This window comes from Eulemur rufifrons, chromosome 16 (genome assembly GCF_041146395.1).
Source record: "Eulemur rufifrons isolate Redbay chromosome 16, OSU_ERuf_1, whole genome shotgun sequence".
Lineage (NCBI taxonomy): Eukaryota > Metazoa > Chordata > Mammalia > Primates > Lemuridae > Eulemur > Eulemur rufifrons.
Genome location: NC_090998.1, coordinates 78,672,840 through 78,685,039, shown reverse-complemented (window position 1 = coordinate 78,685,039; position 12,200 = coordinate 78,672,840). Strand labels below are relative to the sequence as shown.

Here is a 12,200-nt window from a genome sequence, read left to right as displayed (position 1 = left end):
AGACAAAAATAAAGAGACCATTTAATCTCACATTTGATATGGGAATACTTATCTGTACCTCAAATTCATGACTGGGTAGCTTATTGAAGTTTCTAATGTTTAAATTCCTTGAAAGTTGTAAATTTGGAAAGTTGTAATTGATAATTACAACTAACCAAATAATTAACCAAATATAACATTAACTCATATCACAGTGTTACTTGGAGCACAAATAGCTAACTATTTATTGTGATGTTGACATGACAAGAGAAAACCTACACATTATATGAAGTAATTTACAGCTTTGTGTTTGAGGACTAAGCACATTATTTATACCATAAATCATAAAAGAATTTCTTACCACTAATTTTTGTGAGACTTTAGCAAAGACACACCCAAACATTAGGGTATAAAGACAAGGATGCTTTTCAAACACATTAGTTGCTGACTTTTTATAGATCATTATTGCCAGTATAATAATTAGTCCTATGTGGAGTCCAGGTGACAAGACACTGGTGCCCTAAGGAATAAAGCAGAAAATCAATATCACATTTTAACACTGTATTTATTACAATGCAAACATTTTCTGAGCATCGATTTTGTGCAAGGAACTAGAGAACCTAAAGAAAAGTATGATGTAGTATATGGCCTAAAGGCAGATATAAACCTTGGCTGTGCTTTTCAAACTTCCACAGAATCCAGGGTTACACAGACACAACATAGTGCCACAGATGTTTGATTCCAATTTTATATTCACACACCTTTTAAACTAATAACCAGCTAAAAATTAATGTAATTTAGTCTATATCAACTTTTACTTTGTTGGAGGCCACCCACACTTGGATTGCTAAATTAACATTTTTGTGGAGATACTGAAATAAGCTTATCCTGCTAATTCTACAAAATATCTTAATTCTGCTCCCATTTTTCTCTACACCAATATCCCTCTTCCCCCATTTTTGCATTCAGACTGCATGTCCTACTATGTAAAACTACAATCCAGGCCATTACTTTTTTTTTTTTTTTTGAGAAAGAAAGAGAAGTTTATTAATTTGCCGGCAAATCAGGAAAATGGAGACTTCTGTCCAAAAATGCCAGCTTACTAATAATAAGCAGAAATATAGAGCTTTTAAAGGGTGGGTTCTCAGTTTCAGGCAATTGCTATTCAACTACAGTTGATAATTCTAATCGTCCCATCTCCATCCTATCTCTGCTGAAGACAATCCTATGACTTCCACCCAGGACCACTACCCTCCACCTGGACAATTCCTTGCAGCACAAAGAACAAAGGACATTCCCTCGCCCCTCCCAACCACTGGTGTAAGGCAGGGATGCAGGTTTCATAATAGTTCTCAAAAAGAATGAGAAGCTTTTAAAGAGACAGAAAACATTTTTGTTGTTTTTTCAGGCCATTCCCTTTGTTACATATTCCTCATTGTCAATATTTCCATTCCAAATCTATGGGAGGAGGGGTGATATTGTCATTGGGCTACTTCCTGCTGAATTGGGGCAACATTTTAGATGGAAGGTTTATACTTATGTATGCCATTGCAAAGCTTTGGCAGTATATTTACAACAACAGATTATCAGGCAAAAACAGTCATAAGCAACAACTACAACAGTGAGGACTGACATGGCAAAATGGGCCGTCGCCTTGTACATCATGTCCAATACTGGCCAGGCCATTACATTTTTGTCTACGTGAATTAGTCTTCTCTCGGCACTGCTTATCCTAAACAAAATATTGAAATAAATTTGGTATTAAGGCTTACTAAATCTATAACCAATTTAAATATGTTCCTTAAAACAGCTTTACTTAAGTTTAGATGTTTTAAGTTAGAACTTACTTGAAAATTAATACTATAAATACTGCAACATTATGTACATAATAAACATTATACTACTATATTGTAATAAATTATAAAAATTTAATCTAACAGTACTTTGTTTTATATATTGTGATTCTTAGTTTTCATATGAGAAAAAAATTTGCTGAAAAAGTTGGAAAATCACTAGTTTAAGAGTTTGAAATCAACCTCTTCCTAGCTTGTGTTTGATTTCTTAAGTCATCCCTCAAACATTTAATTATCAATTATTTATTAGTAAAATATTCTCTTAAGTAGACATTGATCCTTACTAAATCTTATTTTCTTTAGTGGAACTTATGTTCCAGCTAGTGTTCTATTGTATCATCCATGGTCAAGTGATATGTATTCCTAAGAACCTTATGCAAAATACTGTACTGAGGTCAACTGACAAAACACCTCAAGAAATGACAATTTTTCCAAATATAGCAGAACTTATATATCTAAATGAATTTTATACTTTGCTTTGAATTATGTATGTAAAATTCACAAAGGTAATTTATGAATTATGAGGAATCCTTTGAAATTGTCTTAAAAGCCAATTTACAAGTCATTTAAGAGAATGAGACTCTTTTTTTTTTTTTAATTTTTTTTGTTTTGAGACAGAGTCTGGCTCTGTTGCCTGGGCTAGTGTGCTGTGGCATCAGCCTAGCTCACAGCAACCTCAAACTCCTGGGCTCAAGCCATCCTTCTGCCTCAGCCTCCCAAGCAGCTGGGACTACAGGCATGAGCCACCATGCCCAGCTAATTTTTTCTATATATATTTTTAGTTGTCCAAATAATTTCTTTCTATTTTTAGTAGAGACGGGATCTCACTCTTGCTCAGGCTGGTCTCGAACTCCTGACCTTGAGCGATCCTCCCGCCTCGGCCTCCCAGAGTGCTAGGATTATAGGCGTGAGCCACTGCTCCCAGCTGAGACTTTTTTTTAATATACTAAAAATGCTGTAGCTCATGTTTATGACTCATTTATTAGACCTGGCTCCAAATGACTTTGACTGTTTCCCCAAATCAAATCCACCCATAAAGGATAGAAATTTTGAACTACAGAGCCAAAGAAATTAATGAGGATATGCTATAGCTTAAAGCAATCCTAAAAAAGGCATTCTAACAATGTTTTAGTAATAAGATGGTATCAATGGAATAAGTACTTATCTTCCTGTGTTCAACTACCTTGAAGATGACAGTAGGCTTTTAAAACACACAGGCATTATGTTATAATTGTTTAAAATCTTGGCAGGTATTCTGACTCTTGCCCACTTAAAAGTATTGAAGAAGTTTTAAAAAAACAAATGTGAATAAATACAAAAGTATTATAGCATGAGCAAGATGTAAAGAACACAAGCACAAGGTATACCTACTCAAGAACCAGGGTAAAAAAAAAAAAAAAAATTTACCTTTTAAAATATTAGAATAGTATATTTCAGTGAAATTTCAGTAAAACTAACTTCATGAGTAATAAACTGCCCCAAATGTGAAATCATTGACTTTTGGCAGCTTTCCTGCCATTCATTCAGGAACTCACTCCCTACTCTTCCTCCTCTCCCATAATAGTACAGGGCACAAAATTCAGGAAAACAAATGGCAACTCTTAATTATGTACAGTATTGAAACTGGCTGATTAAATAAAATGTCAGAAAAGTCTGCACAGAGCAAGCTTGTAGAAAGAGGAAAAATGTTTTGTCAGTCTCAACTTTTTAAATGCTTTTGTACTATGTGCATAAAATTAATTAAGATAGTTTCCTTCCCTGTTCTTGAACTTTGGCATATTTTTAGTATCTTTTTTATACCTGATGACAAAATGTATCATAAAATTAATACTGAATGATGATGAAATTAATGCCTTACTGCTATAGTGGATCCATTCTTGCCAACGCCACCATGGAGGATAACATGGAAATAATTTGAACAGGAAAATATTGCTCCACCTACTACTCCGAGAACTGGAAGGATCTTCAGTTTTACTTCTAGAATGGGTATCTTTAGGGGTAGAGGAAAGAAACAAATCATTAAGAAAACAGAATTTCTTTTCCTATTGAATAGTAAAGAAACACTATGATATGGCCCTGTACAACAAGCTATCCTTTTTCTTGAAATCAAACCATAACTCCTGGAATGTAGCCCAAAGTGGTAACATTTTTTGAAATTGCTTTATTAAGTGAAAAGTGAATCTACCAAATTAGCTTAGTCTATTTATATAATTGATTAAATCTTTAATCTCACAAGACTTTATCTGACTTAACCATGAAAAAGGATAGTTCACTTGTATTTAGTAGCCTCTAAAAAGCAGCATTATAGGAAAGGCAGACACCATGATCTGCATCATTAAATGTGACAAATACAATAATGTGTGTGCATGCAAAAAATATGTGTAGTTAATATCTACGATTAAATCTCTAGCAATATATTTACCTGTTGGTCAATTGCTGTTCAAGAAAACTTCCAAAGGGCAGCAAAGGATTTAAAAAACAGTAACAAATGAATTGCCAGAAGCTCTAGGCTATTGTGTTTTGAAAATACTTTGAAATATTGTATCAAAAGTTATAGAAACTACAGGTTAACAATTAAATTTAGAAAACCTGCATCAAAAATAAGTATCCTTCTTAGTAAGAATAAGCAGGTGTATTTTCTTCCTATGATTGGCAAAAATATTGAATTAAATAATTTTAAGATTCAATTTCAAATTTAAGACAACCAAGCCTAACTTAATGAACAGAGTTGCTTAACTGCTTCTAGGTCCACATTTACCTTCTTATGGGTACTAGCTGAACAGCTACCATAAAAGACACATACCATCCCTCTAGTATGTTGTATGGGCCTATGGTAGCATATCCTTGATTCTATTATTTATTCTTACATGATGAGAAGGAATATGAATGTCTTAGGGTATGTACCACTACTTGAAAGTATGCTCAAAGTCTATTTCTAAGCCTTCTGATATGAACAGTAATTGGCAATTCTGATACTATGTGCCACAGGGAAATCTTTTACTATGTTAATAAACTTTATTTTTTGAAGTAGTTTTGGGTTCATAGCAAAATTGAGCAGAAAGTACAGAGAGTTCCCACATACCTCCTGCCAATCCCCCATGCCCAGCCTTCCCCACTATCAACATCCCTTACCAGAGTGGTACATTTGTTACAATTGAGGAACCTACACTGGCACATCATTAGCACTCACAGTTCATAGTTTACATTAGAGTTCAGTCTTGGTGTTGTACATTCTATGTGTTATGACAAATGTATAATGACATGTATCCACCATTATAGTATCATGCAAAATAGTTTTACTACCTAGGAATTCTCTGTGCTCCACCTCTTCAGCAACCCTCCCTCCCTCCCCCCAACCCTGGCAACCTATAATCTTTTTACTTTGTGTAGTTTTGCCTTTTTAAAGAATGTCATATGTTAGAAAGTATATAGCCTTTTCAGATTGGCTTCTTTGTTTTTGTAATAAGCATTTAAGGCTTCTCTATGTCTTTTCATGGTTTGATAGCTCATTTCTTTTTAGTGCTAAATAATATTCCATTGTCTAGATATACCAGTTTATCCATTCACCTCTAAAGGACAGCTTCCAAGTTTTGGCAATTATGAATAAAGCTGCTGTAAACATTTGTATGTAGGTTTTTGTGTGGACATAAGTTTTTGATTCCTTTGGGTAAATACCAAGGAGTGCGACTGCTGGATCATATGGTAAAAGTATGTTTTAGTTTTTTTTTTTTTGTTGAGACAGAGTCTCACTTTGTTGCCCAGGCTAGAGTGAGTGCCGTGGCGTCAGCTTAGCTCACAGCAACCTCAGACTCCTGGGCTTAAGCGATCCTACTGCCTCAGCCTCCCAAGTAGCTGGGACTACAGGCATGCGCCACTATGCCCGGCTAATTTTTTCTATATAGATTTTTAGTTGTCCATATAATGTCTTTCTATTTTTAGTAGAGACGGGGTCTCGCTCAGGCTGGTCTCGAACTCCTGACCTTGAGCAATCCACCCGCCTCGGCCTCCCAGAGTGCTAGGATTACAGGCGTGAGCCACCGCGCCCGGCCTAGTTTTTTATCTCTTACTATTTTTTTTTTGGAGACAGAGTCTTACTCTGTTGCCCAGGCTAGAGTGCCGTGGTGTCAGCCTAGCTCACAGCAACCTCAAACTCTTGGGCTTAAGTGATCCTCCTGCCTCACCCCTCCCAAGTAGCTGGGACTATAGGCATGTACCACCATGCCCAGCTAATTTTGTTCTATGTATTTTTAGTTGTCCAGTTAATTTCTTTCTATTTTTAGTAGAGACGGGGTCTCACTCTTGCTCAGGCTGGTCTCGAACTCCTGACCTCGACTAATCCTCCTGCCTGGGCCTCCTAGAGTGCTAGGATTACAGGCGTGAGCCACTGTGCCCGACCTGTCTCTTGCTGGTTTTACTGGATATATATAGCTTAGTGATTACAAATATACGGTCTAGACTCGGTCTGCTTAATTCCTAGCTCCAGTACTTACTTCCCATGTGTCCTGGGCAAATTACTTAATATTCTAAGACTCATTTATAAAACAGAATAATAATACTATCTATTTCATAGGATTGTTCTGAGGGGCAGATGAAATTGATGGTAACGTGTTTAGGAAAATACTAAGTGTTGAATGAATGTTAGTTGTTGGCTATTGATACTACCCTTATTATTCTTCTTAAAACTATGAGCAAAAAGTTGTGAATCAGTTAGCCAATGTTGTAGACTTAGGTTGTGGTGACAGAATGTTTCTTCATAAATTTTCTTCCTATGCAAAAAAGCTTAAATTTATGACAGTGGCCTCCTTAAGAGTCAACTTTTTGCAAAATACTGAGGTCACCAACCAAGCAGAAAATAAAAACACTTCTTAATATGGGAATCTTTACCTCAAAGTGGATTATAAAAATGCAAATTAGCTAATTTTCTTTCCTAATATTGAGGGATAAAATTTCAAATGTAAAAATATTTTACTGGATTTTTAAAAAATATTTATTTTTATGAGACAAATTTTAGCCTGGTAAAGGTAATTCCAGTGTGTTTCTGTTTAGTTTGTTTGTTTGTTTTATATTAGGGAGACTGGGTGGTTTTATTCCAAGGTAATACATTTATTCATAGAAGAAAATGCTATAATAAAGTATATAGGATAGTACACATAAAATGAAGGGAAACACTAAGAAATGGAATAAATATTAAACAGAATGCAAGGATTTTTGGAGAAAATTAAAAATTCAATATTTTTTCATAAATATTTTAAAAGTACTTAAATATAAATTTAAATATTCAGATTTACCGTATAGTCCCACATTGTTGCTCCTCCAAATGTAGACAACACAAAGATAATCACTAAAGCTATCTGAATTTCAGTTACATCCACTCTAAAGAGGAAGGATAAAGAATAGATAAGGTATTTGTAAATAAAGTTCCTTAATATGGAGATTAATCATGTATAAAATACAAAGATGTAAAAATCTCTATGGGCCTAGTTTGTTTTTACCTTTACTTCCATCACTGAATTATCAACTGACTACACAAAGGCTACAGATCAACACGTGTTCACACATAGGTAAACATTAGTATGTGCAGAGGGGAAAAAACTTGTGTAGCAAATATCAAATTGTTAATAGTTATCACAGATTACAGAAGACTTTTATTTTCTACTTTATGTACTTCTGTAGTCTGAATTTTTTATAACAATTATTCATTATTCTTGTAAACCAGGAAAAATACATAAAGACTGCCATATGATGTAAGCAAATTCTGAAACACTCCCAAGTCAATTTCACTTAAAAAGTAGGGAAAATTCCAACAGTCTTCCTTATTGTTACTACCAGTAGTTTTCTGGTCTCCATAAACATTTTCCCTTAATATATAAACATGTTGAAATTTCTCTCCAAAAACTACTAACCAACCAACTTAGTCCCTCTATTCTGCGTTCCTCTGAAGCTGTCAAACCCTCTCTCCTTTGCTCCAAGAACAGGCTGACTGAAGATTAGTCTATATTTGTAATTTTCTCCTCTTTTCATATTTGTTGCTTAACCCATTGTAGTCTGACCTTTGGCCCCATTACTCTACTAAAATTGTTTAAGGTAAACAGTAACTTTCAGTTTGTCAAATCTAAGGGATACATTTCAATAATTATTTCACATAACTTCTTTGTAATATTTAGGATGCTGATCAATACCTCTTTTTTTTTTTTTTTTTTTGAGACAGTCTCTCGCTCTGTTGCCCGGGCTAGAGTGCCATGGTATCAGCCTAGCTCACAGCAACCTCAAACTCCTGGGCTCAAGCGATCCTCCTGCCTCAGCCTCCTGAGTAGCTGGGACTACAGGCATGCGCCACCATGCCCAGCTAATTTTTTTTTTTTTTTATATATATTTTTAGCTGTCCAGATAATTTCTTTCTATTTTTAGTAGAGATGGGGTCTCGCTCTTGCTCAGGCTGATCTCGAACTCCTGAGCTCAAACAATCCACCCGCCTCGGCCTCCTAGAGTGCTAGGATTACAGGTGTGAGCCACTGCGCCCAGCCTATACTTCTTTGTTGAAATGCTTTGCTGTTTTTATTTATTCTATACTTTCTCCTGATTTTCCTACCTTGCTGGAGCTCTTTTCAGGCTCCTTTCTAGACTGCTTCTTTCTCTATATCTTAAATGCTGTTTTCAGATTTCATCTGAAATTTTATGTTCTCTGAACAATTTTATCTATACTTAAGACTACCATCTATAGGCTAATGACCTCTAAATCCATATTTCCAATCTATATCTTTTTTCCTGAGCTCCAGATTTTTATATCCATCTACCTACTTTACATCTGCACTTGGATGTCTGTAGATGCTAGAGGAATACTTACTGTATTGTAAATATAAGAAATGTATAGGTATTAGAGGATAAAATATAACCAGATATGGAAGAAAAAGACTTCTCAACTGAACTATTTTGGGGGGCAGTTAGAAGGAAAAGGTGAACTGAACCTTAATTCACAAATAAAATGAAAATATGAATAATGACATCCAGTATTTATAAGATCAGTGACAGGCAAACCAAGGCCTCCAGGCTGCCTGGAGTAGTAGTCCAGTTAGTTGAAAAAAGTAAACTTAATATAATGTATGGTACTTTGTGGAGGGAAAAGGGGAAAAGTACAAATATTTACTGAGCATCTATTATTCATCTTATGAGCTATAAATTATTTCTGTTTTTTAGAGAGGGAAGTTGAAATGATCTTTCCAGTGTCTGTATTGGAACAGTCAAATACTGCTATAGGAAAATGACTTCAGAACCAACATTCTTCCTACTACACTTATGACTCATTACCAGTGTTGCACTCTTTTTGTGGTAACAATGATAGAACATTGTTATCCATAATTTTCACAGGGTATGACTAGTGAGCAGAAGCAACTAGGAAAGCAGATAAAGATTACAGAACAAACTTTCTCTAGATGAAACATAATGACACATAGATGTTGAGCTCGGAACCTGATTTCACATATGCATCATTCATACCACAGATTTTATTTATTTTATTTATTTTTTTTTTTTTGAGACAGAGTCTCACTCTGTTGCCCAGGCTAGAGTGAGTGCCGTGACGTCAGCCTAGCTCACAGCAACCTCAAACTCCTGAGCTCAAGGGATCCTCCTGTCTCAGCCTCCCGAGTAGCTGGGACTACAGGCATGCACCACCATGCCCGGCTAATTTTTTCTATATATATTTTTAGCTGTCCATATAATTTCTTTCTATTTTTAGTAGAGATGGGGTCTCGCTCTTGCTCAGGCTGGTCTTGAACTCCTGAGCTCAAACGATCCGCCCACCTCGGCCTCCAAGAGTGCTAGGATTACAGGCGTGAGCCACCGCGCCCAGCCATACCACAGATTTTAAATTACACTTACAGTTTCATTCCCCTTCTGTGCCTTTTAAAGATAAACTAAATAGATTATAATTCTTGAGTCCGGAAAAAAGAAAGCTGAAAGGACGGTGATAAAGATCTATTAAATTATGACATTTATAGGAAGAGTAAGGGTAGAATCACTCACCAAATCCTCAAATATTTGAACTATGAAGAGAAAGCTGAAGCTTGAAAGATATATTAGACAAAGAAAAGGATATTCTCTGTAACAATTAATAAACTTAGGGAACTCATTAATGGGTCCAAATTTTTTAAAAATCCAAAGAAAGGCTTTAAAAAGGTAAGAAAGATGGATACGGGGGATATGGTGCGGGTATATCCTTAACTCCCCAGGCTGTTATCATGGAGAACAATCTATAATAGTGCTATTTAAAGTGTGGTACAGAGTTTGCCCCCAATGAGATAAGTATAGAAATTTGGAGTTAGCATTAGAAACTTTCACAGCAATTTTTTTTTTTTTTTTTTGAGATAGAATCTCACTCTGTCACCCCAGCCTGGAGTACAGTGGCATCATCACAGCTCACTGCAACCTCAAAGTCCTAGGCTCAAGCAATCCGCCTGCATCAGCCTCCCTAGTAGCTGGGAATACTGCCACCACACCCAGCTAATTTTTAAATTTTATGTAGAGATGGGGGTCTTATTATGTTGCTCAGCTGATCTCAGACTCCTGGCATCAAGCAATCTTCTCACCTCAGCCTCCCAAAGTGCTGGGATTACAGGCATGAGCCACCACACCTGGCTTTTTTTTTTTTTAAAAAGAAGTTACTTTCTTATCCATTTTTTATTTATTCATTCTTAGGGATAGGGTCTCACTGTGTTGCCCAGGCTTGTCTTGAACTCCTGGCCTTAAGTGATCCTCCTGACTCAGCCTCCCAAGTAGCTGTGATATAGGTGCAAGCCACTGTGCCTGGACCTTTTATGGCAATTTGACAGAATAATATTGTTTATGAATCAAATGAAATATTGAAGTCTATATTTTATAAGTCTTTTTTATTTTTTTATTTTTTAATTGCATGTTATTAGTCCAGGATGGATCAAAGGAGAGGAAGGGGACTGGTACTTTACTACAGATAGTTTGAGAAATGAATCTAATATCGTATGGAAATTCTCACAGTTTTGAAAGAAAGGAAAATTAATACTGAGTCTATAAATATTCACATGTAAATAAAAAAATATCACATAATACAAATTAACACTGGGCCGGGTGCAGTGGCTCACGCCTGTAATCCTAGCACTCTGGGAGGCCGAGGCAGGAGGATCGCTTGAGGTCAGGAGTTCGAGACCAGCCTGAGCAAGAGCAAGACCCCGTCTCTACTAAAAATAGAAAGAAATGATCTGGACAGCTAAAATTATATGTATAGAAAAAAGTTAGCTGGACATGGTGGCACATGCCTGTAGTCCCAGGTACTAGGGAGGCTGAGGGAGAAGGATTGCTTCAGCCCAGGAGTTTGAGGTTGCTGTGAGCTTGATACCATGGCACTCTAGCTCGGGCAACAGAGCGAGACTCTGTCTCAAAAAAAAAAAAATTTTAACACTGGACTTGAATTTAAAATGCTTGGTTTAGAATTAAGCTTTAAGCATTTTTTTGTGCTACTGAATTACATAAGACCCCTGCTACATGTTATAAATAAGATATGCCTTATCTCATATGGCAAGCGTAAGTACAGGGCCAGATTTTAACTGTACTTTTTCCATAACTATACTAAGGAAAATATTAATGCATTATTAATAAACTAAACTTATATTAACACCATAAACTTTATTACATAAAGTAATAATTGAAAATTATAGTTAAAAATAGCTACTACCATTTTGTGGTTTAAATGATCTAATTCAAGGTAACAAATATGTATTTATACTGAAATCTACATGTTTTAAAGAGATAAAATATAACAATTAAAATATTCACAGGTAAAATAGAATAGTATTTCTGTTCTATGAACAGTATAGGAGAGTATTTTTATATTCATTAGAAAAATAAACTAGTATTTAGTCACTCTTTCTTCCCTGCTTACTTTTCCTTAATACAATTAGGAGAGGCAATCTGCCATGAACACTGCCATCCCTGCATGTTTCTTGCCAAGTGTGCCAAGAAGGCAAGATCCTGAATACTCTTTACCTGGGCCATTTCTCAGGGTTGTATATTCAGTGAGCAACCTTGAAGAATGAGGTTACATCTCCCCAAGACAAAGAGCAGGCTTGCTATAAAATGGAGCGATTCCTCTGTATTCCTCTGCCATAATGCAACATACTGCGTATGCAGGGTTTCACCTAGGCCCACCTGTGTGGTCCCCACAAAACTGCAGGAGGGTGGGAATGTGGGAATCTGGCACATACATGAACCTCTGGCTACTGCTTTTGCTCTGCGTAATAAAGGTGTCTTCTGCCAGCATCCATGAAACATTAATAGGCCTGATAGCTTTTAAGTAGGGTAAAATCCCAGGCCCTTTACAGTTCTTGACACATAGCACTT

General features: G+C 36.0%; 1 protein-coding gene across 2 annotated transcripts in view; it reads right to left on the bottom strand.

The window, feature by feature from the left end:
- Positions 1–12,200, bottom strand: part of CHPT1 (choline phosphotransferase 1) — a 36,027-nt gene that overhangs the window by 4,965 nt on the left and 18,862 nt on the right. For both annotated transcript variants that reach the window (XR_011235702.1, XM_069489712.1), the window contains exons 4-6: positions 7,121–7,205; positions 3,691–3,822; positions 341–499 (exon numbers count right to left, since the gene is read on the bottom strand). Coding sequence is in view for 1 of the 2 variants with exons in the window: in XM_069489712.1 (XP_069345813.1) it covers positions 341–499; positions 3,691–3,822; positions 7,121–7,205 (376 nt within the window). In the remaining variant the exon portion in view is untranslated. The remainder of the gene's footprint in view (positions 1–340; positions 500–3,690; positions 3,823–7,120; positions 7,206–12,200) is intronic.